General features: G+C 54.3%; 7 protein-coding genes across 7 annotated transcripts; 2 read left to right on the top strand and 5 right to left on the bottom strand.

Annotated features, from left to right (window-relative positions):
• Positions 1 to 15: 15 nt before the first annotated feature.
• On the top strand, positions 16 to 2,435 carry FAA2 (medium-chain fatty acid-CoA ligase faa2; the record flags this gene model as incomplete). Its single annotated transcript, XM_062945800.1, has 2 exons — positions 16 to 2,036; positions 2,091 to 2,435. The coding sequence occupies 2 exons, from the start codon at positions 16 to 18 to the stop codon at positions 2,191 to 2,193; spliced, it is 2,124 nt and encodes a 707-aa protein (XP_062801834.1). The 3' UTR covers positions 2,194 to 2,435.
• A 309-nt stretch (positions 2,436 to 2,744) lies between these two features.
• Positions 2,745 to 13,916, bottom strand: GLT1 (glutamate synthase [NADH]). The gene is made up of 6 exons (XM_062940457.1): positions 11,919 to 13,916; positions 11,768 to 11,862; positions 11,046 to 11,717; positions 8,319 to 10,990; positions 5,995 to 8,058; positions 2,745 to 5,943 (listed from the first exon to the last, which is right to left on the bottom strand). Exons 1-6 carry the CDS (start codon positions 12,050 to 12,052, stop codon positions 3,172 to 3,174), a joined length of 8,409 nt encoding a protein of 2,802 aa, XP_062801835.1. The 5' UTR covers positions 12,053 to 13,916; the 3' UTR covers positions 2,745 to 3,171.
• A 3,122-nt stretch (positions 13,917 to 17,038) lies between these two features.
• QC764_306980 (uncharacterized protein) lies at positions 17,039 to 19,529 on the top strand. Its single transcript, XM_062945801.1, has 2 exons — positions 17,039 to 17,801; positions 17,863 to 19,529. Exons 1-2 carry the CDS (start codon positions 17,766 to 17,768, stop codon positions 19,327 to 19,329), a joined length of 1,503 nt encoding a protein of 500 aa, XP_062801836.1. The 5' UTR covers positions 17,039 to 17,765; the 3' UTR covers positions 19,330 to 19,529.
• Positions 19,512 to 20,739, bottom strand: BET1 (protein transport protein bet1; the record flags this gene model as incomplete). Its single annotated transcript, XM_062945802.1, has 3 exons — positions 19,512 to 20,138; positions 20,227 to 20,460; positions 20,729 to 20,739. 3 exons carry the CDS (start codon positions 20,737 to 20,739, stop codon positions 19,838 to 19,840), a joined length of 546 nt encoding a protein of 181 aa, XP_062801837.1. The 3' UTR covers positions 19,512 to 19,837.
• Positions 20,740 to 22,038: 1,299 nt separating this feature from the next.
• Positions 22,039 to 22,548, bottom strand: CHZ1 (Histone H2A.Z-specific chaperone; the record flags this gene model as incomplete). The annotated part of the gene is made up of 3 exons (XM_062945803.1): positions 22,039 to 22,208; positions 22,278 to 22,290; positions 22,390 to 22,548. 3 exons carry the CDS (start codon positions 22,546 to 22,548, stop codon positions 22,039 to 22,041), a joined length of 342 nt encoding a protein of 113 aa, XP_062801838.1.
• Positions 22,549 to 23,167: 619 nt separating this feature from the next.
• QC764_307010 (uncharacterized protein) lies at positions 23,168 to 24,030 on the bottom strand (the record flags this gene model as incomplete). The annotated part of the gene is made up of 2 exons (XM_062945804.1): positions 23,168 to 23,231; positions 23,285 to 24,030. 2 exons carry the CDS (start codon positions 24,028 to 24,030, stop codon positions 23,168 to 23,170), a joined length of 810 nt encoding a protein of 269 aa, XP_062801839.1.
• Positions 24,031 to 24,641: 611 nt separating this feature from the next.
• Positions 24,642 to 26,688, bottom strand: PHO80 (Pho80p cyclin; the record flags this gene model as incomplete). The annotated part of the gene is given in 3 exon segments (XM_062945805.1): positions 24,642 to 25,212; positions 25,263 to 25,839; positions 25,852 to 26,688. 3 exon segments carry the CDS (start codon positions 26,078 to 26,080, stop codon positions 24,642 to 24,644), a joined length of 1,377 nt encoding a protein of 458 aa, XP_062801840.1. The 5' UTR covers positions 26,081 to 26,688.
• Positions 26,689 to 27,305: the final 617 nt, after the last annotated feature.

The following is a 27,305-nucleotide window of genomic DNA, read 5'->3' on the forward strand; positions in this document are numbered from 1 at the left end:
AAACACCTCGCGGCCATGGCTCCCAGCAAGCAGGACACGACGGCTTACATCAACGCCATCGCCCAACCACCCCCTCCGGGCACTCCCTACGCCCTCCCCATCCCCGGCACCGAGCGCCCCAACCGGACTCCCATCTACCGCCATTGGCGCTTCCAGAACGGCCCTCTTCTCGAGACCTTCGACCCCGCCATTCGCACCGTCCACGATCTCTTCGAAGCTTCCGTCGCGCGGGTCCCCAGAAACAGATGCTTGGGCCACAGACCCTGGAACCCTGTCTCCAAGACATGGGAGAACAAGTTTGTCTGGACGACATATACCGAGGTTGCTGAGCGCAGGAAGAACTTTGGTGCTGGCATCGTTGAGCTGCACCAGCGGGTTGGCGTCACGGCTGACAAGAAATATGCTGTCGGTCTCTGGGCCCAGAACCGCCCCGAGTGGCAGATCACCGAGTTGGCTCTGCTCTCGCAGTCCTTGTGGCCCGTTTCGCTCTACGAGACTCTCGGACCCGAGGCGACCGAGTACATCATCAACCACAGCGAGCTGACTGCCGTTGTCTGCTCGCTCCCTCACATCCCCACTCTCCTGAAGCTTGCGCCCCGCGTGCCCAGCCTCAAGTTCATCATCTCCCTGGACCCCCTCGATGCCGGTGAGATGACCGGCCACTCCAAGCTGTCGCTTTTGAACGCTGCGGCCGCCCAGGTTGGCCTTGAGATCTTCTCCATGGAGGGCGTGGAGGCGCTGGGTGCCCGCTCCGGCCGCCCAATGCGCCCTCCCCAGCCCGAGGATGTTTTGACCATCAACTACACCTCTGGTACCACTGGTGACCCCAAGGGTGTCCTTATCACCCACGCCAACGGTGTTGCCGGTATCTCGGCTGCTCGCTCCAACCAGAGCATCACGGCTGGCGACGTCCACCTGTCTTATCTTCCTCTTGCGCATATCTATGGTCGCATGGCTGACCAGACTGCTCTCGCGGAAGGCGCCAGCATCGGTTACTTCCACGGTGACATCACCCAGCTTGTGGAGGATATCAAGCTCCTGCGCCCAACTGGTCTCATGTCGGTGCCCCGTCTCTTCAACCGCATCAACTCTGCCATCCAGGCCGCCACGGTTGAGCAGGAGGGCTTCAAGGGTGCCCTCTCGCGCCGTGTCATTGAGGCCAAGAAGGCCAGCATGAAGCTTCCTCCTGGCAAGGCCACCAACAAGCACTTCCTCTACGACAAGATCTGGACCCCCAAGGTCCTCAAGGGTGTTGGTCTCTCTCGCGCTCGCACCATGGTCAGCGGTTCCGCCCAGCTCGACCCCGACGTCCACGAGTTCCTTCGCGCCGCCTTTGGCAACAACTTCGTCCAGGGTTTCGGCATGACCGAGACCTATGCCGTCGGTACCGTCCAGATGCCCGGCGATTTCACCACCGGCAACATCGGCCCCCCGTGCCCCTCGGTCGAGCTCTGCATCGAGTCCGTCCCCGACTACGAGTACACCGTCGAGGACAAGCCCAACCCCCGCGGCGAGCTGCTCATGCGCGGTCCCATCATCTTCAAGGAGTACTACCGCAACCCCGAGGAGACGGCCAAGACAATCGAGGCCGACGGGTGGTTCCACACCGGCGACATCGTCGAGGTGGACAGCATGGGCCGCTTCAAGATCATCGACCGCAAGAAGAACGTGCTCAAGCTCGCGCAGGGCGAGTACATTTCCCCCGAGCGCATCGAGAACGTCTACCTCGGCAGCTGCAACCTCCTCGCCATGGCCTTTGTGCACGGCGAGCCCAAGGAGTCGAGTTTGGTGGCTGTGTTCGGTATCGACCCTGTGCACTTTGCTCCTTATGCCAGCAAGATCCTCAAGCAGAACATTTCTGCCGAGGACAAGGCTGCGCTCAAGGTGGCGGCGAACGACCCGAGGGTCAAGGGGGCGCTGTTGAAGCTGTTGGATAACATTGGAAAGAGCCACAAGTTCAACAGCTACGAGAAGGTGAAGAATATCTATTTGGATATTGAGCCTTTTTCGATCGAGAATGAGCTTTTGACTCCCACGTAAGTTTTTCCGAGTCACTGTATTGGATACAGTATAACTAACGAGATGAACAGCCTCAAGCTCAAGCGCCCGCAGACGGCGAGGGCTTTCCGCGCCGAGATTGACCGCATGTATGAGGAGATTGCGGCCAATGCTGGTTCCAAGCCCAAGTTGTAAGCTGTTAGGGGGGTGGGTTGATTTAGGGGGGATGATTTACTCTGCCATATTGTGTAATACCCAGCTGTTTTTGGATATGTCGGGGAGGATGGGGGCGGGGGCGGTTGTTTATTTGAAGCGGGTTTCATATAGTGTTATTTATATACACACTTGTAACTTACAGAGTGGGAGTAGGGAGGAAAAACAGGACGAAATATCTTTTATCATAGTGTATATGTGTAAAGTCTGAATCGAGAAAATGCCATGAGCTGAGGTACCGTCCATCGTGTGCCTGTACATCTGTTCTTGCACTTGTTCCTTTCCTAACTATCTTGGTGTAATATCTTGGTGTAGGCAAAGCGCTTTCAATCCCATGATCTACACCATGTTGGAGGCTAGGCTATGAAGACTGTCCAGCCGAGGATGGTTTTCTTCTGCAGTCAATGTGTGTAGGTTTGGACAGTTGTCTGTTGCATTTTCGTAGAGGAGCTGCAACCGAAAATGGTACCAGTATTCAGATCGAAGCTCTTCGAAAAGATCACCAAACATCATCACACATTAAAACCCCATTACTATTTGAACAGCTTTTCATTTTGAACTATGAAATATGTACACAACCTTGCAACAAAACTGCCACAGCGACAAAAAGAAAAAAAAAGAAAATAAAACTACCAGAAAATGCTCCCAAATGCCAACCCCCACCCCCGCCTGAACCAGCAGAAGAAACATAGCAAAGAGAAAAAGAAATACCACAAATTTCACCTCTCATCCATTATCCCCCACCAGCCAGATAACGTTCTTGCAATGAACAACGAAAAAAATGGTATCACATCAAAGAAAAAGAAATCATGATTCCCATTCGCTGGAGAAAATTTTTTTTGATGTCGTGTGATCGCGCTTCCCCCCCTTCTGACCCGTGTGAGAGAGAGAAACTCATGCTTTCATTCCTCGTCATCATTATCGTTCCTTTCAACCGCCCCCGATTGTGTTCACTGTTGCTCAAGCAATAGCAGTAAACACCTCCTCAGCAGTCCTCTTGACAATACCACCAGTGACAGGCAAGCTGGTGTTCTTCTCAAGATACAAATCAACCTCGCGAGCAGCCTGGCGACCCTCATTGATACCCCAAACGATAAGCGACTGTCCACGACGGCAGTCACCAGCCGCGAAGACACCCTCCACATTGGTGCTGTACTTCCCAGCAGGAGTCTTGACGTTCTTGCGAGCGTCCTTCTCGATCTCGTCACCCAAGACACGAGCCTCAGGTCCCAAGAAACCCATGGACAAGAGGACGAGGTCGGCAGGGAAGAACTGCTGAGAACCCTCAACCTTCTTCATGTCCCAACCACCGCTGGCAGACTTGGTCCACTCAACACGGACGGTGTTGATGCCCTTCACCTTGCCGCTGCCGTCGTCGACAAACTCCTCCGACATGATGCAGAACTCACGGGGGTCCTTGCCTGTGTGTTGAGCCACCTCAGTGTGACCGTAGTCGACACGGTAGATGCGGGGCCACTGGGGCCACGGGTTGTCGCGCGCACGCTCCGGGGGAGGCTGAGGCAGCAGCTCAAAGTTGACAACCGACTTGGCACCGTGGCGGACAGAGGTACCGATGCAGTCGTTACCGGTATCACCACCGCCAATGACAACGACGTGCTTGTCCTTGGCAGAGATGTAAGAACCGTCAGCCAGCTCGGAGTCAAGCAGAGACTTGGTGTTCTTGTGAAGGAACTCCATGGCGAAGTGGATACCCTCGAGGTTGCGGCCCTTGATGGGAAGGTCACGAGCGACAGTGGCACCGGTGGCGATGATGACAGCATCATTCTCAGCCTTGAGATCCATCAGCTTGATATCGTCGCCGATGGAAACACCGGTCTTGAAGATGACACCCTCGTCGGCCATGAACTTGGTGCGTCTGTCGACGATGCGCTTGTCAAGCTTCATGTTGGGGATACCATACATGAGCAGACCACCAAGACGGTCAGCACGCTCGTAGACGGTGACAAGATGGCCAGCCTTGTTCAGCTGATCGGCGGCAGCAAGACCAGCGGGACCAGAGCCAATGATGGCAACCTTCTTGCCGGTGCGGACCTCGGGAGGGTTGGGAACCATCCAGCCCTTCTCGAAACCTCTGTCAATGATAGCGCACTCGATGGACTTGATGCCAACGGGGTCTTCGTTGATGCCGAGAACGCAAGCACCCTCGCAGGGAGCAGGGCAAACACGACCAGTGAACTCGGGGAAGTTGTTAGTCATGAGGAGACGGTTGAGGGCGTCCTGCCACTGGTTCTGGAAAACAAGCTCGTTCCACTTGGGAATGATGTTGGAGATGGGGCAACCAGTATCAGACTGGCAGAAGGGGACACCGCAGTCCATGCAGCGAGCGGACTGATACTTGAGCTCGTCCTCGTCGAGTCTCTGAGAAAGCTCGGCCCAGTCCTTGACACGCGTCTTGGCGCTGCGGTACTTCTCAGAGCGGCGCTGGTACTTCATGAAGCCCTTGGTTTTGTCGAGCACAAGAGCCTTCTTCTTATCACGGGTCTGGTCACCGAAGCTCTCTTCGATATCAGCAAGCTTCTCGGTGTGCTCCTTCTTGGCCTCCTTCTTGGCCTCCTTCTTCTGCTCAACGCCAGAGACGATGGGAAGGTTGTACTCAGCACGCTTGGCCTCAGCAGCCTTAGCAGCCTCCTCGGCAAGGACGCGCTTGTAGTCAACAGGCAAGACCTTGATGAAACGGGGAAGGGCGCGGTTGAAGTCGACCAGGATGCGGGCCGCAAGCTCGGAGCCAGTGTAGTGGTGGTGATCCTCGATGAGACCGCGGAGGTAGGCAACTTCCTCGGGGTCCTCGACGGGGCCAGCCTCCACCATTTCGGTGTTGAGCTTGGTGAGGAAGTCCTGGTGGATGTCAAGGACGTAGGCGATACCACCAGACATACCGGCAGCGAAGTTGCGGCCAGTGCTGCCAAGAATGACGATGCGGCCACCAGTCATGTACTCGCAACCGTGGTCACCAACACCCTCAACGACAGCGGTGGCACCGGAGTTGCGGACGGCGAAACGCTCAGCAGCAACACCACGGAAGAAGGCAGTACCGCTGGTAGCACCATACAAGCAGACGTTGCCGATGAGAATGTTCTCCTCAGCCTTGAAGACGGCCGAGCGAGGAGGGTACACGATCAAGCGACCACCAGACAAGCCCTTGCCGACATAGTCGTTGGCATCACCCTCGAGCTCCAGGGTGATACCAGGAGCGAGGAAAGCACCGAAGGACTGACCGGCTGAGCCCTTGATGTTGACGTGGATGGTATCCATGGGGAGACCAGCCTCGCCAAATCTCTTGGAGACGTGGTAGGAGAGCGAAGTACCCATGGCACGATCGGTGTTGACAATGTCGCACTCGATGCGGGAGGGAAGACCCTTGTCAAGAGTCAACTCGGCCTCGGAGATGAGCTTGTTGTCGAGGCGGACGTAGAGGCGATGGTCCTGCTTGCGGACGTTGAAGGTGGCGACACCGGGGCGAAGCTTGTGGGCAGGCGTGAGAATGAGAGAAAGATCGATGTTAGCGGTCTTGTTGGTGCGCAGATCCTCGCGAACCTTGAGGACCTCAGCACGACCGATCATCTCGTTCACGGTGCGGAAGCCAAGCTTGGCCATGATGGCACGGAGCTCGTTGGCAACATAGTAGAAGAAGTTGATGACGTGCTCGGGAGTACCAGTGAACTTCTTGCGAAGCTCAGGATCCTGGGTGGCGATACCGACAGGGCAAGTGTTCTGACGAAAAGGTTAGCAAAACTCGGGAATTGGGGATCTCAAACCACAAACCAGATGACAATTGTGAGTAACGAGGCCATTCCCAAGCTGAAATAGGGACCCTGAGACCTGAATCGCGCGATAATCATCCTCCTCAACGTCTGTGACCGTGAAGGGGCGGGCGTCGTCAGTGTGATAGGTCTTGGCCATGTTCATCCTCTTGCGAGGCATGAGGAGGTATTGCTGGAACTTAGCAGACCCCTTGCCAAGGTAGCAAATGAAGACATCGCCAGGAATATCTGACCACCCATCCCCAAACTTCTGGTTATTGACTTCTCTGTCAATGCCTGTGACAGAGATACCGCAACTCAGTGCCAAGTCGCGGAGATCCTCCACGATTTTCCTATGCTCATCGGTGCGCTGCGTAAAACGGTAGGTATTGTGTGACTTCACATAGCAGCCATCAGAATCGATGAGGCCAGCGATGACAGCCAGCCGAGTAGCCTCATCCGCAGTCTTGTAGCAGTCGGGGATACCACCACTCTTGTCACCAAGGAGACCAAGGGAACGGAGGCCATCCTGGATGGGATTCCAGTGATACCCAGGCATCCCCTCCTGACTGGAGATCTTATATGTGTAAGTATTGTGGTTGGCATAGTGATTAGTCCCCGGAATAGCATCACCAGCCTTCTGCTGGAGGTGCTCGCTGACGTGGAGCGGGCGAGCCCCGGCTGGCCTGCTGGCGTTGAGCTCCGCAACATGGCTATGAAGCCAGACTTTGACCTCAAGATCGGAGCTGGAGACGATCGGGCCGCCTGTGGACCCATCACCAAGCCAGAAGCCCAGGAGCCAGGGGTCGATGGGGACGGACCTCTGGACGTTGGCCGGGTGAGGAGCAAAGGCAAGGGGGGCGCGGTAAAGCTTCAAGTGATTCTTCTTGACCTGCTTGCTGCACAGCCCCTCGTACCGAGTCACGGTCATCCTGAAGTCATCACCATCTCTGACAATATAAGGGTCAACGAGATGATGGTGTTCACTCCTCAGCAAGTCATATACCAAGCGACCTTGCTGCTCGGTAGGGAAACGACGACAGATTCTCCGGACACCACCGCATTGGCACCCATTATTCAGCCCACTTCTCAATTTGGTGAAGCGATCGAGTGTAGCTGATGGGAGTGACATGAGTGATGACTCGCCCAGGGTTGACATAGCGTCTGATGATGCAGCATCTGCTTCATGCAATACTGGCATCCTCGAAGGCTGTCCATTGCTGCCTCCAGTAAGCGCCGACTGACTACGGCTGAAGGGGCGATGCCCAAGGGGGATTGGTGGTGATGAGCCCCCATTTGAGTTGTTCCCTGCGTGTCCAAGGGACGAGTTTGGTCTGGACGTATACTGGGAAGAACCAGGACGGTAAGATCCTCCATATGTCGAGGACGGGAGCTCAATGTCGCGGAACTGTTGTCCTATCTCAGGTCCGAGGTCCACCAGCTCGACATCATCTACCTCTAAATCTTCCATGGGAACGTCTGATGGTATGCTGTCCAAATATTCTTGCACAGCACTATGCAGTGCCTCTCTGACCAGGCCAGGCTCATTCTTAAGCTCTTGGTTAGCAATTTGGCGCAGAAAGTCGTCAAACTCAGGGGGGTTGTCGTCGTGGCCGGCTGCGTGAAAATGTGCTTCCACACGACTGTCGACATAGCTATGGACCTCCTCTTCAGTCGGGGTATGGTCCTGACTATCGACAAGGTCACGGTAGAGGAAATGAGCAGCCTGATCCCACCTCAGACTGCACGACTCTCTCTCACGACCGGAACGGTCACAGCGTGTCAACCAGTAAACCTGCCAGTCGACCTTGTCCCCATTCTGGGAGCAGACAAGGGAGGGGGCAGTGCCATATGTCCGCAGGGGGAGGATGTGATCAGGAGTGCACTTGAAGCTTTTCTTCTCACGAGAATCAAACTCCTTGTAGTGTATCTCCTTCATAGGGCCCCTCTTGACCTCATCCACGGCGAGGACCAGGACCGGGAGGTGGTTGTCGTCGAGGAGGGTGTCGCCGACATTGATCTCGGCAATCGTCGTGACGCCGGCGAGGGTGCGGACAGTGGTGGAGGGATGTAAACACTTTCTCATCTTCACGCGCTCAGTTAGCTTGTATTCAACAAGAAATCATCATGGGATGGTGGGCGGTGGATGAAGTGAGGCATCCAAAAGACAGTGACAGGCGTCCAAAAGACACCTGAAGGCATATTTGGATGTGAAGAAGGCCTATTTTCAATTCAAACAGGCCTTCTTCAAATCCAACCATGCCTCTCTGCATCATTCGCACGCCTGAAATCCATCCGGGCCAGGTGTGAAGGGGTAACAAAAATATCAAAAAGTGATCAACTTACCATGATGCAACCCATCGCAATCAAGGGGGTGGTAGCGAAACCCCATTCCTCGGCACCAAGCAAGCAAGCAAGGGCGACATCGCGACCAGTGCGGAGCTGACCATCAGTCTGGACAACAACACGGCCACGGAGATCGTTCAAGACCAAAGTCTGATGAGTCTCGGCAAGACCCAACTCCCAAGGGAGACCGGCATACTTGATACCAGTCCAGCGCGAAGCACCGGTACCACCATCGTGACCAGAGATCAAGATGTGATCAGCCTTGGCCTTGGCGACACCAGAGGCAACAATACCAACACCAGTCTCGGACACAAGCTTCACTGACACACGCGAGCGAGGGCTCGAGCACTTGAGGTCGTAAATGAGCTGCTTCAAATCCTCGATCGAGTAAATATCGTGATGAGGAGGAGGCGAGATCAAACCGACACCAGGGGTCGAGTGACGAGTGCGGGCAATGGACTTGGAGACCTTGTGGCCGGGCAGCTCACCACCCTCACCGGGCTTGGCACCCTGGGCCATCTTGATCTGAAGCTCATCAGAGTCGGCAAGGTAGGCGGACGTGACACCGAAACGGCCAGAGGCAACCTGCTTGATGGCAGAGCGCATGGTATCGCCGTTGGGCATGACCTGCGAGCGCTCAGGATCCTCACCACCTTCACCGGTGTTGGACTTGCCACCAAGTCTGTTCATGGCCACAGCGAGAGTGGAGTGAGACTCCATGGAAATAGAACCATAAGACATGGCACCAGTGCAGAAGCGGCGCACGATCTCGGTCCAGGGTTCAACCTGCTCGATGGGGATGGGAGTGGTCTCCTCAAACTTGAAGTCGAGCATGCCACGGAGCGTGCAGGCCTTGATCTGCTCATACTCGGAGCGGGAGTAGGCCTCGTACGACTTGTCGTTCTTGGTGCGGACGGCGTCCTGGATATTGGCAATCGACGTGGGGTCGTTGATGTGAGCTTCACCACCATCACGCCAGTGGTACTCGCCAGACTCGGGAAGGCCAGCAACACCAACAGTGTAGCGCGAGGGGAAACCACGCTCGTGGAGGCGGAAAGCGTCCTCAGCAATGAGCTCGAAAGTGATACCCTTGATGCGGGAGGCAGTGCCGCGGAAGCAGCGGTCGACAACGCTGTCGTCAACACCGAGAGCCTCGAAGATCTGAGCACCCTTGTAACTGGCGAGGGTAGAAATACCCATCTTGCTCATGACCTTCAAGATACCACCGTCAACAGAGTGCTTGTAGTTGTGGATTAGCTGCTCGTCGGTGAGCTTCTTCTTGATGAGCTTCTCCTTGTTGAGCTTGAGGATGCACTCCATCGCAAGGTAGGGGTTGATGGCATCCACACCGTACCCGAGAAGCACACACATATGGTGAACCTCACGAGCTTCGGCAGTCTCAACGACGAGAGCAGCCATGGAACGCCACTTGTTGGCAACGAGATGATGGTGAACCATACCAGAAGCCAACAGGGCAGAGACAGCAACACGATCCTTGGATGTGTTGCGGTCAGTCAGGACAATGATGCGATCGCGAGCCTCGATGGCGGCAGTGGCCTCCTTGCAGATGTAGTCAAGGTGGTTGATGTAGCCCTGGACACCCTCGGTCTTGGGGAAGGTGATGTCAATGGTCTTGACGGTCCACTCGGGGTAGAGCTTGGACATGTTGTTCAAGGCATTGAACTCCTCAATGGAAAGGATGGGGCTGGGCAGGAGGAGTCTGCCGCATTGGGAAGCATCCATCTCCAAAAGGTTGCCCTGAGGTCCGACATAGCACTCTAGAGACATGACGATGGACTCTCTGATGGGATCGATAGGAGGGTTGGTGACCTGAGCGAACAGCTGACGGAAGTACTCATAGAGCAGCTTGGGGGCCTGAGACAGGCATGCAAGAGGAGCATCGTTACCCATGGAACCGAGAGCCTCCTTCTCGTCAGAGGCCATCGGAGCGAGCAGCAAGCTGACCTGTTCAAAGGTGTAGCCGAAAGCATGCAGAAGAGGGTCCTCCTGGAGCTTGAAGTCATCAGGCTTGGCAGCGAGCACAACGCTCTTGTCCTCGCCAACCTTTTCCAAGACATTGGGCATGGTGATCAGGTTCTCATCGAGCCAGGATCTGAAGTCCTGACGGGTGGAAACAGCAGCCTTGAGCTCGCTGTCATCGATAATACGACCGGCGTGAGTGTCGACGAGAAGCATGCGGCCAGGCTGCAGACGGCCCTTCTGAATGATTCTTTCGGGCTCAACGGGGATGGTACCAACTTCGGAAGCGCAGATGATGCGGTCATCATCCATCACGTAGAAGCGGCAAGGGCGAAGACCGTTACGGTCAAGGTTGGCACCGCAGAAACGACCATCGGCAAAGGTGAAGAGAGCAGGACCGTCCCAGGGCTCCATCTGGCAAGCAGCCCACTCGTAGAATGCGGCCTTCTTGGGGTCCATGGCACTGTTGCCCTGCCAGGCCTCGGGGACCATGAGCATGACGGCCTCTGGGAGAGAAAGAACACCATTGATGGTGAGGAGCTCCAACACGTTGTCAAAGGCAGCGGAATCAGAACCACCATCCTCAACGACCGGGTAGAGGTCCTCGAGCTCATCACCGAAAATGTCAGACTGCATGACACCCTCACGAGCGCGCATCCAGTTCTTGTTACCACGGAGAGTGTTGATTTCACCTGGGGTTAAAGTTAGCATGTGATGTCGGTCTTGCAAATCCAGCCTACTGCTTACCGTTGTGAGCGGCCCATCTCAGGGGCTGAGCACGGTCCCAAGATGGGAAGGTGTTGGTAGAGAAACGCGAGTGTACCAAGGCAAAGTGCGCCTCATAATCAGCATTCACCAAATCGTGGTAGTATTGGTAGACTTGTACTGGAGCCAACTGTCCCTTGTAAACAATGTTCTTGTTCGACAGAGAGCAGATGTAGAACCAGTTCTGAAGCCCGACGGTGCGGGTGGCACGCTTCCGGAGGACATAGAGTTGTCTCTCGAACAGCCTGTCATCGAACTTGTCTGCGTCCGTGATCTCAGGAGCATCCCCAGAACCATAGGCAGACTGGAGAACCACAAAGGGCTGCAGAATGGTAGGCTCGCGAGAAGCAGCAGCCGGACCAAGGAGAGTGGAGTCCACGGGAAGCTCTCGCCACCCGAGGACTCTCAAGCCCAAGGACTCGGCAATATCTTCCAACTGCCGCTTGGACTCTTGCAGGGTCTCTGGATCAGGCTTGAAGAACAGATTGCCCACAGCGTACTGTCCCAATGGAGGAAGCTTGATGCCCTCCTCACGCTCAAAGTTCTTGACAAAGAACTTGTGGGGAATGGATGTCATGACACCAGCACCATCACCATCTCGCGCATCAGATCCCACGGCACCACGATGGGTCATGTTGCATAGAAGGTTTCGCGCTGTCAAGGTTAGTTATTGATTCGACATGACCGCTGTCAGGAGAACTCACCATCGCTGACGATTTTGTGGCTAGCCTTGCCCTTGATGTGGCAAGCAAAGCCCACACCGCACGCATCTTTCTCGAGTGAGGGATCATACAACCCCCTGGAGGTAAAGTGTTAACAAAGCAAAGTATTCAGCCGAACCAAGGGGACACATACTGCTTCACCGGAAGAGCACCAGCCCACGAGTCGTTGTTTTCTGTCTGGTATTCATAGGGCTGGTAGTTGTATTGCTCAGACTCTAGGTGAGTCTGTCGATCATCAAATTCTGGGGTCAGCTTGATCTCGCCCATGCTAGGCAAGCTTCTGCTTGTCAAGACGCGAAGGAGTGTCGCTTGTCTGACGTGACCTGGCCAACGGGCGGGGTATCAAAAAGCAGCTTGATAACTGCGAAGGATGGAAGGGTCTACAGGATACGAGATATGATTAGCTCCAAGACTATACGAAGTAATTCTTTGTTCCAAGTTGTTAGTCAAAGACAAGATAGTGCGTGAGGGATCCTCGAAGTCTGGCGCTGTGAGTGAAATCTGACAGATGGGTGGTGGGAAACTGTTTAAAGTTCGAGGGAGAGGACCAATGGTCCAGTGTGAATGTGCGGGTTACGCCACGTCGCCGCGAGACAGGTGAAAAGCCCTCAAGGCAGTCACGGAACTCATTTGAGGGCTTTGTGGCCCAAAGCTTGAGCTGCCAGCTACGTCCCGTATCCGAACGCTGTGTGTAGCCACCAGACAGGACCATCACCCCACCCAGAGCCGGTCAACCACAGCCAGAATGCTGAATAGTTGTTATCAGAGGCAGAAGGTGGCCGACAAGTGCCCAGCGTGGGATCGTCCCAAGTAGTGGGGGACGGGTCTAGAATGTCTCGAGGCATCGGATATTGGCGTGGCATGATGCATGCTCCTTGATAGGCAGCTCTCCTGAGCAAAAGCTCCCAAGACTTGTGATGCAATCTGGACCATCCAAAGAACGGTAGAACCCCAACCGGCGCGGGATGACGACAGGCGTGTAGCACCCAGAGGCCTTATCGTGTGTCCATGCGGCTATATTCCCGCAGCTTTGATAGGAGCACCCATCCTATCATCGATAGGCGAGAACCGAAGCCTTTCATGACGCCTGCCTGTCCTTGCCGACATGTACCAAGCACCAAACGGCGTCGGCACGTCGTAACGCAATATGGAGGCGGGGTGGGAGGGGCGGGGGGGCCAAGACCGGGATTGGGAGTGTGAGAGCGGGGGAGGGTGTGTGTGTTCCCCCACCACTAGCACCACCACCCCCTCCATTCGCATCCACATCCGAAATCCACCATGTCATATCCACACTTCGGAGCACAAGCAGAGACGCCCGCGTTCGCCCGTGTTCGCCCGGTACCTGCCGCCCAAATATGAATGGCGGGCGAGGAGTTGCTTGTTTCTTGGGAGGAGGGGTTTCGGCTTCGTTGTGGGATAAATTGGATGCGCCGGAGTGGTTATCGGGGCCCCGCAGTTGGGTGGACATGCTGAGTTTCGACGTCATCCAGAGATAGAGCTTCGGAAGATCCCTTGGCGGCGCCCGAGACCTTGGTGGGCATGGAGCGGGGTGTTGATGTTTGTCGCATGCTGGCCAGATTGTCCATTGCCTTCGATCAAAGGCTGTCGTAGTTCTCACGAGGTGGCCGAGCTCTTGAGATACCTCGAAGCATATCTTGTCTTTCATCACATCGTGTCTGGGGCTGGGTGTTGCGAGGGGGATGGGAAGGGTTGTCGATCCGAGGAGACTTACCGTTAGAACTAGCTATACACTCCAAGAGAGAGTGCTGTTGCTTCACGGGTCAAGGTGGGACTCGAGGTCGAGTGGTGGTTGTTTGGAGGGGGAGGTGCGGAATCGTGGAAGAAAGAGGGAGGAGGAGGGGGAGGAGAGAGAAAGTGGTCGTGGAGGGGCGGCAAGCCTGCTTTTATGAAGAGAGCTCGGAGACGGCCGATGGCAGCAAGCTATCCGTTCTAGCCAAGGATGCTGCCCAGGAGCTTTGCGTGTTGGATCTGGGGTTCTCGTTTCTCAATTGAGGCAGAACAACCGGAGCGGAGAGCAGACGTAGCCAAGACAACCTGGATACAAGGGGGAAGATGGATGGTGGAAAGTGACCCGAGTGCTAAAGGCAATGACATGTGGCTGCTGGTGTTGAAGGTGTGTTGCTGCGAAGGGTGAGTGGGGGGAGGTGGGGAGACACCTTCCACCTGGTCGCTTATTCGTGGGTGGGCTATTCATCCAGTGCACTCCATCTGCTACCAGCTACCCTACATCTGCCCATCTCGGATGGTCTCCCACATGCTACAATATTGAGTGGCATTCATAGCTCACTATTTATCTCCTCTCCTGCAGGTTGCTACGGTTTGTGTAAAAAGCGCGCACGCATTTGAAGCTGTCTGACGGTGTCACCGCATGGAAGAACTGTCCGTTGCCCTGGTCCGGTGGCTTGTCATCGTCCTATTCATGCCGAATGAGAATCACTGGACACCGGCAATGTGAAGTGTTTGATGTGAGTATTTCCGCGGCCACAGTAACTTTATACACTTGTAAAATAAATCCAGTAATTCCATCCGAACAGTTTCAGGCGTAATACCTAGGAGTAGGACACATCAAGACGGGCCGACCTCCTTCTCGGCGTACTGGAGAAAGTGATGATAAAGAACACGAGCCTGAAGATTCCGGTCAGCATGTTCTCCGCTTCCGGCTGCCAAGCATAACAGATATTGATGAGAGATGATATTGCCAGCAAATCTGGGAGGGAGTGAAATCACTTGTGTAAAAGTGTTTTGCCATGGAAACACAGGCCTGATGCCCGGTTGGAGGCGTTGGTAGGTGTTCTTCATGAACACAGCGGGTTGTGCACCCCACACCATGGCTGCATCTTGCAGAACCAATAATGGACTAGCGCAAGATCCACTGGCATCGCCTGCATGCGAAGCATCCACAGCATGCTTCAGCATCCCACCATCCCTGTCCGGCGACAGGGTTCAAAAAAGTTGGGCCGTCCAGTCCCGCAACATTCTCACCAATCAGATAACACCGTTTTCAAAGACGACCGGCCGATGTCGCCAGCTCAAGCGCCAAACCCAGGGCACCAGGGAAAGCGTGCGGAGGAACGTCTCTGGTGTCCCTGTCAGCCGGTATCGTTCAACATGTCGGAAAACACCAGACAGCAATCACGGCGATCCGCTTGAATAGACATGGAAATAATAGAGGAAATCGCTGACACATGATACCAGCTAGCCAGATCAACATGGGGATCCCACCACGTGCCGCGAATAGGTAGTTGTAGTGTAGGCATCTTCCTCTCACCTCATAAACTCCCACTCTGTATGTCTTCCTCGAGAATGACGACTACCTAGGGAAAGCCACACGCTCATCATCGCCCCCTACACCATGACGGGGGTTTTTGGACCCGTCTTGGCCCAATCTAGGGAGCTGGTCAGAAGAGGACAGAATGCTCGATTGGCGACGGATTGGCCAATGGAAGATGAATGAAAATTCATCCAAGGTCACGACTGGACGGCACTGCACTGCAACAGAAACCAAAAACGGCGAGAGAAAAAAAGGACCGCATCCCATCTGCCTGCCGCACGAGAGGGTGAACTGAGTTTCGGCACATCTGCATGCAGCTTTCTCACTGTGACCTCACCAAGTCTAACGAGTCGTGGAGAAGGCTGCTGTAAAAAGATTATCACAGAAAAGGCAGACCCTCAACCAATCACAACACACCAAGACCAGCCTCAACGTTCCTTATCTCGAACGAAGGGGTGGCCCCCGCAGCCCGATCGCCTTACGCACAGACGTCACTGGTCTTTAAGACTTGGCCGGCTCCCCCTCCTCCACCATCTCATCCAGCGAAAGGCCTGTGTTTTAAGCATATAAAGTGTGGTAGCTACTCACCCTACCTTGTCATCCCGAGATCACCGATGGTCGGCCGTATCGCCGCGGTGGAAACAGTCCCATCAGGACGGAAACTCTCGTCCACCTTCACCACACCCTCTGGCACCCGCATCATCTGAAGTTGGGAAAACGGTTTTCAGACCACGCGACAGCATCCCGCGGTGGAACGTTGCATAGTTTAGCTGTCTTCTGCTGTGTTTCCCGTCTCAGCCAGAGCCGCAGGGCCGTATTTGGGGCAGAGGGTGATCCTGGCGACCTGAGACTCTTCCCGCAACGATGAACCCAAATTCCCCTCAAGGCGGGGTAGAAAGACGCGCAGTGGAACCCTGGCTTGGGCAAGGAGATGGGAGGCAAGGCTCCACTTCGTGGGGGGCGTTGCTGGAGGGTGACTGTATGAATAGACAGCAGCCATTCATCAGCAGCATGTTTGAGAGCCAAACATCTGATCTGCGTGCTTGTTCATGCCCGGAATCGCTCCACCGGAGTTGGGAGTCATCGTGCTCTCTCCTTCTGGCTTCTGAGCTGTCGCCCGTTCCGCTGGCCGAGATCGGCGGGTTCCCGGTCTTTGATGGACCTTGCCATCCAGACCGCCCGTTCAGCTATCGCCCGAGAATACCCTTGACAAGGCTGCAAGGCCAGCTGTATGTGCCTTATTCCCAGCAGCTTTCCGGCCAGTCATGTTTAACAAGACGTAAGAATATTCTTTTTCCCTCTGTTCAACTGGTCACGGCAAACATTGAGCACACGACCGGCTACGCGGCTCCCTCATGTCTCCCCACGCGCAGTCTTCCCCCTTTTGCCATTGCTATTCCGAGAAATTCCGAAGGGTGAGCTCGTTAGCGTGGCAGGCGAGAATTGGCTGCATGTTCATTTACAGTGGCGCTCAGCGGGTGGCCTTCCATGCAGGTAGGGAAAGGCCCGCAAGGAGGCAATACTAAAGCATTCAGACGAAATTCAAGCTCTTGTGCAGGAGGTCAGCTTGCCATTATTACCTCACAAAAACTACGGTTTCCTGTGGGACCCTCGGAACGAAATGCCCCTGGATTTTCGTCGAGGTCCACGGATCCGAAGGGATGGGTAATTCAAATCGAGTGATCCAGGTCGCACAATCTGATAATGATAACCCAACTTGTGTTGCCGTGGTCGGGAGCTTATTTGGTAAGACGTCTTTGTCTGCCATACCGGTTCTCGATAACTACCAGTCGGCTTCATCCACAATGACAGTTGTCTCGGCTGGTCCCGGAGAACACGGGACACAAGCTCGACTGACTCTTCAGTTCACGGCAGGTTGAGTCGGATGCTATGCGTGTGGCGGGGCTTGTCTTGTCCACCACCACCGGGCTTGGTTGCTTTCACGAGGGTTTCCACACATGAGCTTACTCCTCGGTCTTGGTGTTGAGACGGGTACCAATGCTCCGACGAGCGACAGAGAGAACCCGTTTTCGTGCCGTTTACCGTTGGCAAGGAGCTTTCCTTAGGCAGTTATGTTTTGAAATGTCTTGAAACCCGAGGCCCAGACCACAGGTGGACGGCATCCAAACAGCACCGAGGCATTACCACTCTTGGTTCTCCCGGTGGCGAACAAAGAAATAAGAGCACCTATGGAGGGGTAGCCGCCAACAACCCCTCTATGCTTTTCGTCCTGAAAGATGGCTAAATCTCAGGGTTGACCTCAGGGACCCACGGGGAGTTAAAAAGCCAAGTTTCCCGGTGCGGGTGTGGACTGTGCGACCCCTGGCCCTGGGAGCACAGACCATATCATGTCGCCGCATCGTGGGGTAAGTATCTTGTATACAGTATCAATACAACTTGGATGGCAGAAGATGGCACTGTGGAATAAACAATTTGTCGTCATTCGTCCAGAGAGGTCGCGACTTTTGAAGCGCGACAGCTCAAAGTCAACATTCATTGTCGCAACGACGAAGCTTGCAGTCACGGTTCAACAGTCACAACCAATGTTGTGATATCACTTGGGACGACTGATTTTTAAATTGATCATAGTAGATGAGATCCCCAACTACTTCAGCTACCAACCAGAAATGAGGTGCAAAAGGTCGACGTTGCAATCAATCCATAACTGATAGCGAACTGTCCGCAACCATGTTCTCTACTTTACCCGATCTCACCCCCCGAGATGTAAGCCCCCGTTTCCTCCCCCTCCTTTGCATTCTATCACTAACCCTCTCTCCTACAATAGAGCCACTCCTCATGGTACACCTCCCCCCGCCGCCCGCACCCCCCCCAACAATCCCACCACCCCTCCACAGCCTTCACCGAATCCTCCACCACCCTCGACAACAACTCCCTAGTCCCCCCTCCCCCTCCCCCCAACTCCCGCCACAACAACAAATCATCCTCCTCCACCAACTCAATCATCGACCGCTCCTTGTTAGGCCGCCTAAAAGCCGACGAGGACCTCATCCGCCGTCGCCAAGCCCACATCGCGACCCACGGCCAGCAATGGCTTAAACCCCCCGGTCTAGCCAAGACATTATTCCAGATGAGGGAAGAGAAACGTGAACAAGAGGAGCACGCCGAGGCGGTAAGAAGGGAGATGGTAGCGCAGGAGCTGGCCGAGGCGCAGGCTGCCGAGGAGGAGCAGGGTGTTGAAGAAGGTGAGGAAGAAGAGGGGACGGAGGTTGATTTGGATGGGGAGATTCCCGAGGGGATGATGGATATGGAAGAAGAGGATTTGGATGATGAAATTCTCGAGGGTGATCTTGATGATGATGATGATGATGATGATGACGATGATCTGGATGATGCGGTGCCAGGGGAGGATTTGGATGATGAGATACCCGAGGGAGACTTGGATGATGATATACCCGAAGGAGGGGGGTTTGGGTATGATGGTGCGAGTGATGATACGGACGAAGAGGAGGGGGATACGGAGCAGAACATCAACAACACTTTTCAAACCGCGCAGTTTGACACGTCGGGAGATGAAAGCAGTTCTGTCGACCCGAACGATGTTTCGCTTACCGAGGTGCAACAGCAGCGCCGGATGGAGAGGAGGGAGCTTCAGTCACGGGTGGCTACCGTTCGTGCGCAGGAGCAGAGGATGAGAGATCTCATGGCGCAGCAGAGCCAACCGAGACATGGGAATAACAACAGTAACGACGATGATTTGTATGGTGGGAATGACAATGACGACAACCACTACCGCGATGGAGGAGCGAATGACATGTTGGAGGAGGAAGACCTTATTTCGTCTCGGCAGTTGGAAGGGGGGGCTGAGTCGGGGGATGATATGGACATGGAGGCTGACCTGGACGACGAGATTCCTGACGCGAGCGGGATCAGTGGGGTTAGCGGTGGTGCCGGGTTCGGGATGGACGGGGCGGGTTATGAGCATACTGACTCTGAGGCTGAGCTTAGCGATGATGGGACGCAGGGGAATGTTAGTTTTGCCAGAGGCGGGGGGAGTGTTAGACGGCAGCAGCATCAGCAGGGGAATTTCAGGAGCAGTGCTGTTGGCCCACCGCCGCCGCAGCAGCAGCAGAATTTCAGGAATAGCGGGGGGAACTTTAGGAGCAGTGGAATGGGAAGGTTTGATCCTAGGTCGAGTCTGAATCACGATATTAGTGGGTTTTTGAGCTTGGACGGGAGTAGTATGATTGGGAGTAGTCCTCATGTTAGTTTTAGGAGGAGTCGACGTGGTTAAGAAGGTTGGGTGGTGGTGGTCAATGAGGGAGTGTGTGTGGTTTAGTTCAAGTATGATACCCATTTTGTTTGTCTTAAACTGGGAGCATGGCGTATCGTTATGGAACCGGATTCATAGGGCTTTTTTGAGGTTTGTATTACACTGATGAAAGGCATGGAAGAGGCGCGAAACTGGTTGAGGTAGTCAAGCATTGCATCCCATTTCAGTCACGCCCTGGCAGCATATCAAAGGTGAGAAAAGAATCCATGTACCAATATTAAATAAATTTGTAAACCAAAACATTACCAGGCCCGCCATAGCATGTCGAACAGAGCTTTATATAACTGGATGAAGCCAAGGAAGCAGAGTCAAACCCAAGCGCCCATGCATTTTTCACATCATTCTCCCACCCCTTTCCCTCCTTTCGTATTGACGTCCATCATTTTTCCCTTTCCGCCCTCATCCACACTATTACTTCATATCCTTTTCCCCCACCAGCCGTCCATCCCATCAGTCTAGGTCAAACAGGCTAAAACAACCATACCCAAACAAACAAGACAATCACCGCCGCGAAAAACGCCAACCAAACCCTCCACCCAACCCCCGTTCTCTCGGCCATGACCAACATCCTGTTCATCGTCCCCCTCAGTCTCAATCTCGTGTTATCAAAGCCCTCGTTCATCTTCTCCGCCAGCGCCGAGCTCTCCCTGATCTCGTCTCCAATCGCAACCGTCATGTCCTTGAGTATCCGGACCTTGCCAAGGATGCCGTCGACCTGGGCGTCGTTTTGGGATTCGAGCTCGTTGAGGACCGCGTCTGAGTATTGGCCCCTAGTTCCAGCCGAGCACCTTAGCGATTGGAACCACGAAAAAACAAAGAAAGGTAGGGAAGGATGGGAAAGGAGAGGGGGAAACACACTTTCGATTTGGAGTCGCTGACCGATACCCGCCATTGCCGGAACTCCCCTCGCCGATTCCTAGTGATGAACTGCCATTGTTGCTTGTGTACCCCCCGTAGCCATACCCGCCGCCTGCTCGGCCGGGCTGGGAGTTGAAGGTTGATGGGGAGGCGGTGCGGGAGGAAGGGCCGCCGGAGTAGCCTTTGAAGAGGTCGGAGCGGGAGTCGCGTTGGTGGAGGGTTGAGGAGGGGAATCTAAGGGGGGTGTTAGTTATTGCTGGTAAGAGGGAGGTGACCATGCGGCGCGCCTCGAGGATGGGGTTGTCGTAGGGTGGGTTGCGCCGGCCATCGGGGTTCATCGCGCGGCGGCGGTTGCGTCGTCAAACTGGCAGAGTGAAGCCATCGCGGATTCTTTGCATTCAATGACGTTGATGTCGCTGTCAAGAACCGTCGCGCACCACCCCATCCTATTCCCTTCGATGCGCGCGCGCGCGCGCAAGCAGCTAAAAACCCAAAAACTCACCGAGAAGCCATCTTATCCTACCCCCTATCCGGTCGCCGGATAGTATTCTCTAGGTATTGTTCGTTGTATCGCAGCGCTATCTCCCAAACGACCCTCTATCCATTATTATCCTTTTCCCAAACTGTGGCGCTCTCTTGTTTTGTCGCGAGTAGGAGTTGTTCGTGTGTTGTTGTAAGGTGGAACTTTTCCCCCAGCACCTGGCCTGATCACAAGGATTTAAGGTTTAGACTACGTGGTTGCTGTGTAACTACCGGGTAGGTGTTCTTTAGGACGTACGTTACCTGCTGCGTGCGCGTGGCCTGTAAAGGTGTCCTTTGTCCACCCCAAGCTTTCCCCACGATGTGACTGGCCAGCTTTTAGAAAGAGCCTCTCCCAAAATTTATGGGGCAAAGGGGTAAAATTAAAAAAAAAACAGCGAGAAAGGAGAACTTTTTTGTTGGCCAATTGAGGTCTCGATTTATTACAGCAAGCAATCCAACCCTTAAGGGGTTGGCTACCGGCAACGGAGCAGGAAACTAGAAAGTATGCTCCGTGTTATGGTCCGCTAATTGTTGATCTCCAATCACTTGCTCTGCAAAACCCCTATTAGCTGCAGCTTTTACTTTGCACATTGACATCTTCACTCTCAAGGTCCAACTGACGAGGCAATGCATGTGAACTCTCTTCCCCGTTGGGCTGAAAATGGATCTCAACAAACTCTGGGCATTCCCTAGTGGACCAAGCTTTACCAAAGCCAAAAATAAAATGCAGCAGGGGTAGTGCCGACGTTGACAACAGCTCCCTTCAGCAAAAAGGAGGGGAACTCAGAAACACGGTATTGTTTACGAGGATGCAGCTTGACGTTCCATGAGGGGGTGAGATGCGACTCGAAGATGCGCTTTTTGAATTTCATAAACCGCAAGCCACATCCAATCCATAGCCGGAGAGAGCTAGACAATTCCCAGATCGCAACCCTCTCTACAAGGATCGCATCCTCCTGTATAGCAAGCCCCCTCTGTTCAGACCACAAAAGTCTTTTCTGTTCATAAATTTGACCCCTTCTGTCCGAAACCCATTTCCCAAAACCACCCCTCCTGTGTATCAGACTAGATGAAATCGCAATGTTTTATGAAAAAAACCACACAACCAAATCATCCCTCCTGTATAGTAGACTGGCGAGAAAAGAAGCCATGGGCCCGGATCTGGTGTTTCTTCCTCAACATCATTAGAGGCTCATGCTCATTTCAGTGTCGTAAATCAAAAAGCGATGCCGCAAAGAAAGATCCGAAAACGTCAGAGAGAGAGAGAATGAAAGTGACGCTGTGGTGAATTTAGGCGTCCTTCATCTCCTCATCCGGAGCCTCGAAGTCGTCATCATCCTCCTCGTCGTCGTCGCCCTCGGGAGGGTTCTCCTCGGCGGCCTTGGCGAAGTCGATGACCTTGCCGCGGGTGCGACGGCCAATCACGTTCTCGAGGTCGATCTCCTCCATGCCATCCTCCTCTGTGAGATGGTTAGTTATGCGACTCGATATGACGTGGGCATGCTTTGTTTTGATTTAGGTAAACATACCAACTTCGGCCTCCTGTAGTAAACACTGTTAGCAAGTTGCCCCTCCTCCAAAGTAATAATGCGATTCGCGAATCGCGCAAGTGTCTCAAGTCGCAGCAAAAAGAAAACATACCTCCTCGACCTCCTCCTCATCGTCATCATCATCATCGTCCTCGACCATAGAGGTATCATCAACTGGCTGCTCGGTGCTCTTGCCCTTGCCCTTGAAATCGGTCTGGGCAGCGCCAGCCTCGGCAGCCGCAGTGGGGTCTGTAGCACCGTTGGAAGCCATATTTGCGATTTGTTTGTAGTGTTGTGTTGGGATAGCAAGGTAGAAAACTCGCGAGTCGGACCGTGTAGAGTTTAAGGTTCGGAGTTTGCGTGTAGTGACAACGCAGAGCGGGGGCAGAATAGAAGGAAAGTAGGGGTGGAAGTCGTGGCAGATGGAGATCTGATGGTCGCTGGCGCAGTGAACCTCTCAGCTTTATTATTGGAAAGCTTATTTGTGGGGCTGAGGTGCGGGCGAAACTGCGCTAAACTTTATCGGCTCGATCACCACTGGCAACCAGCTGACAGGGGTCCGAGAGCTGACGGCAGTAGCCACCAGCTAGCCCACTGTGTGAGGGCTCGCGCTGCGCTGCGTCGCGCAAAGGCCATCGAATGATCAACAAGTCTAGAGCGGCAGCTTTGCCGCCGACCTGTGAATCGGGACGGGTGATTGTAGAGAGAGAGGAGCGACAGCTTGATCAGAGAAACCAGTCTGTGTCCATGGAAAGAAACAACAACAGCGCCTCCCTCTTGTTGAATACATAAACAGACCACCACACGCCATGACACAAGCCCCTAGAAAAAAGACAACAGAAAATGCCATAATGAATGCCAAAAACTCATGATAATATGCCCAAAACCTCTCATTTCCCATCTCCACCACCTCCCAGCAGCAAAACAGCACCCAAAAGAATCGCCCACCAGTACCTATTCTCACGTTAGCACATACCCCTATAATATCATCCATCATCGGCACCCACTTTTGAAGAAAACTCCTCTCCTCAACCTCCACCTTCCTCCCCTCAGCGCTCAGCACAACCGGCTTCCCCAACCCCGGCTGCCTCCCCCTCTCCATCCCCCTAACCACCACCCTCGGCCCAAAATTCCTCGTCTGCCCAGCATCAACCCTCACCCCCCTCACCACAACCCCAACCACCTCCTCCCCCTTCTCATCCACATTCAGCACAAAGTTCGGCTGGTACCCCTGCCCAAAGTTCTCCACGGACACCACCGCCGCCGAGGAGGCCCATCTCCCTGTTTTCTCATCATACACCCCAACTCTAACAAGCTTCGTCTCGGGGTCGAATTCGGGGGGTTCATAGCTCAGGACGGAGGGAGCTGGCGCATCCTCCTCTGAGGAGGGATTGGTGGAAGAAGAGGGGTGGTAGTTTAGTTCGGCGAGGAGGACCGGCGGGGAGGAAGACGAGATGGGTTGAATGTAGACTGGTGCTATGCGCCCAGTGGGAGAGGAAGTATAGGTAACATCGTCGTCGTATTCTTGGGCCGTGACAGCTGTTGCGAGGGCCGCGAAGGCGGAGAGTACGTGGGATGGCTTCATGGTGGGCGATTTGTGTTTCGGTTGTCGGTTTGGAGACAAAAGCCGGCCGAGATTGGAATTGGATTGGTGATGATGCTCCAGGTCTTGGCGTCGAGCTGAGGTGCACGTCCCCCCAAGCTTTGGGGCCAGCCGTCTTGGCACTGTGCTGAGGGATTGGCAGAGGTTCATCGAGATCGTCTTTTGAACAACTGAGAATAAACGATATCATCACTGTTTGGCTCAACAGTCCAAAAATACCGTCGTCTGATGTCTTCAACATCACTTTTCCGAATTCCACCACCATAGTCTGAGAAAAACTAGAGACCTGTAACCTGATCGCTGTATTCAACGCTATATGCATATAAACCTCTTCGCTTCTCGTGGTATCTTCGCAACATCTTCTCTCACGCTTCTATGTCACCAGGAGCCTATCCTAGAATTCTTATATTCTTCTTCTTCTTTTTTCTTCTCTCTTCATCCAAAACCCGATCACCGCGCTGTTTTTTCACGTCTTTAGCGGCTTTCGCTTCCAAAATGGCCGCTATAGCTTCCCGTATACGGCGACGATCTGATTCCTCCAGCTCTTGCGCTTCTTTACAGATTGGGAAAGGCCCGGCTGCCATTATTGCGACTGCATGCCTTGGCGCACCGAGGCTAAACGGCGGGTTCTGTGGATCGTATATGCTGGGAAAATCGATCGTAATAGCCGTCCCAGTCCAGTTTGCCGTGTGACGCACGTGAGTTGCTTCATTCTTTCCCCATGGCAAACACGCCAGGAAGGGCTCGCCAAGCGTAAGCCCCTAGCGATATCTCAAAGGTGAACGCCCTTCTTCCGATTGTTTGAATCGTGGTGATTGCACGCACTGGCTCCTTGTCTCCTCATTGCGGCCCCCATCATTATCACCATCCTCGTCGTCATCGTCCTCGTCGTCGAGTACATCGCTGTCATCGTCCTCTCCCTCGTCTTCGCCGTCGTCTTCGAGTGGAATCTCTTCTCGTTCAAGCACGTATCCTGGACACCGCTCCACAAGTCCCTTGTAGTACGACACAAGTATGTCTGGGTTGGGGACAATTTTCCAGTCCACCCTGTACAGGAACTCGAGCTCGAGCAGTTTCAGCTCGTTGACTTTTATTCCCCCGACTTTAGCGTAGGTCGAATTGTTCCAGAAGGCGTCTGAGAGGCCCTTTGCTGCTACCGTGGCAGCCGTGATGAGGAACCGATGCACGGTCAGCGTGTTGATGGTGAATTCGGGGTAGCAGGCACATAGTCGGTCGATATAATAAACCATGGAGAGTAGAAGTGGTGGGCTGAGAGTAGCATGTCTCGCTAGGCGGTGAAGGTAATCCAAAACTGAGATGCCAGGCGCCGTACTGGAACAAGTCAGCATGGAACTCGGACATTTGCAGCAGCAGCAACATACCGTGAGTGAAATCGTGTAAGATTGCCTGACTTCAGAGCAAGCACATCGTTGGTTTCAATAAGCTCTCCAAGCATATGCGCTATCAAAACAACCATATCTTCGGTGAGGCAAAATTCATATTTTCGTGGCAGTTCTTTCGACGGCAACTGTTCTGGCCTTGCGCGCTTGCTAGAGGGTGAGGGGTTTTGTCCCGCATCTCGTGATGGCGATGCGCCTCTGCTCCCTGGCCCCTGGGAGTTTCGCCGTTTTGAGGGTGAGGCGGCTACGGCCTCGGTATGCTGGTGCTGCTGCTTCGCAACGGCCGGCGGGACGGGCTTCTTGGTCGGGTCCGGTGTCACCGCCGCTGCTGGTGCCGCTTGGGCAGCGTAGTGGTCGCCGGGAGCAGCCATGGCTCGTGACTGCGTGGTCGGCGGGGTTTGGTGTGGTTGGGCTCCTTCGGGTTTGGTATGAGATAATGGTTCCCCTGTAGCATAATTGATACGTTCCATAGGTGAATACTGGGTTGCAGCGTCGACGGCTACATAGTGTTTCGAGGGGGGGATCGCGGACGCTATTGTCGTCGAGGTGGTAGTGGTAGCGGTAGTGGTAGCGGTAGTAGTCGTGGTTGAGGTCGAGGGCCCAGCTATTGGGGCAGCAGCAGAAGCGACGGCGGATGACAATGGTGATTGCGATTGTCGGCGAGACTTGGCAACAGTCTGGACCCGGGGAGAAGACTGTCTGGGCGAGGAGGCGGGAACATAGTGGCTTCCAATGTTGGGAAAGCTGCTTCTCGGGGAGGCATTGACAGAGGAGACGACCGGGGACGGTGTCAACATCATCCCAAGCTCTTTCCTCCTGCGAGCGCAGGTGTATGCGCGGTCGATGCTGTGAATGGGAATTCCTGCGGCAGGCCGATCAATGGCACGGTGGGGCTCCGTTGAACAACGTTTTTCCCCACAATCTCATAGGGCGGCTGCTGCTGGGGACGAAGTAGGCCGAACAAAAAATGGCTCTCAATGGCAAAATCAGATCTGGTGGGGATTTTCCTCGAGATATCTATTTATCGTCGTAGATATCTGTTTCCGTATCTGTATCTGTATCGGTATGTGTAGCTGGATCGCCAAGACTGCTGTTCGGATAATACGACAAAGAGATTTCCTGGGCGGCTCTATGTTTAGGTAGGTGAAGATCGCAGCTGAGTGGGAACTATACGCGGTACATCCGATATCCGAACAGGTATTTTGCTGAAACCGAGTAGGAGGAACGTAAGGAAGTCGTGTGACGGGCGGAACAGCACCAGCATCTGATATTTATGACTGCCCCTTGCCTTGTGGATGGTTGTGCAGCAGTACCTAAGCAGGCGGGCTGGGTAGCTGAGCCAAAGAGATCGTCCACACGGATCACGTTTTCATGTGAGGGTGGTCGACTTGCCGGCAGATTCAAGGCAAGGTGAGAGGCCTGGGGCAGCCCAGGACTGGCTGCGGATGGAGACCCGGGGCCTAGAAACCGGGAAGATGGCTTGGCGTTCTGGAAAACATAACTGACAGCAGAGCATTGCCTGGGCGGTGACAGCGAGATGTGTCAAGGCCCATGAGGAGACCGCCATGTGTTGCCCTGCTAGTGCTCTACAGATCTCACCGTGACACATGCACAGCCAGGACACTTCTATCAGAGGCGGGCAGTGCCTCATGTTCAAATCAGAGTGAGGCCGACGACTGGGAGGGCCGGAACCCAGTTGCTTGGTTGCCCTGGTTTTGGTGGAATATCTCTGCCAACGGTTTGGAAGCTTCTCTCTCGTTCGCCTATTCCCGCTGGTTTCGGCGGTTTCAGTAGACTACCTTACAGCTGATCTTGAAGCCGTGAAAGTGACAGATGGTGATATCTTGGAACAGAATGGGATTTCGATGCAATGGGATCTCTTTGCCTTATCTTATCACAGCCCCCCCATGCCATCGGCAGCCGCGAGCCAGGGAGCCAGGCCACCCCAGTCCAGACCACCTGCCGGGGCCGGGCCGGAGTGGGGTTCCTAGCTTGCTCCAATCTGCATTCAATCATCGATTGGTT

Source organism: Podospora pseudoanserina, chromosome 3 (genome assembly GCF_035222485.1).
Source record: "Podospora pseudoanserina strain CBS 124.78 chromosome 3, whole genome shotgun sequence".
Taxonomy (NCBI): domain Eukaryota; kingdom Fungi; phylum Ascomycota; class Sordariomycetes; order Sordariales; family Podosporaceae; genus Podospora; species Podospora pseudoanserina.

Coding starts and splice junctions, on each gene's coding strand:
- GLT1 (XM_062940457.1), bottom strand. CDS start 12,052: ATGGGCGAGATCAAGCTGACCCCAGAATTTGATGATCGACAGACTCAC. Junction 11,863..11,918: donor GGTGCTCTTCCGGTGAAGCA/GTATGTGTCCCC, acceptor CTTTACCTCCAG/GGGGTTGTATGATCCCTCAC. Junction 8,059..8,318: donor TTGCGATGGGTTGCATCATG/GTAAGTTGATCA, acceptor GAGCGCGTGAAG/ATGAGAAAGTGTTTACATCC.
- QC764_306980 (XM_062945801.1), top strand. CDS start 17,766: ATGTTCTCTACTTTACCCGATCTCACCCCCCGAGAT. Junction 17,802..17,862: donor CCGATCTCACCCCCCGAGAT/GTAAGCCCCCGT, acceptor CTCCTACAATAG/AGCCACTCCTCATGGTACAC.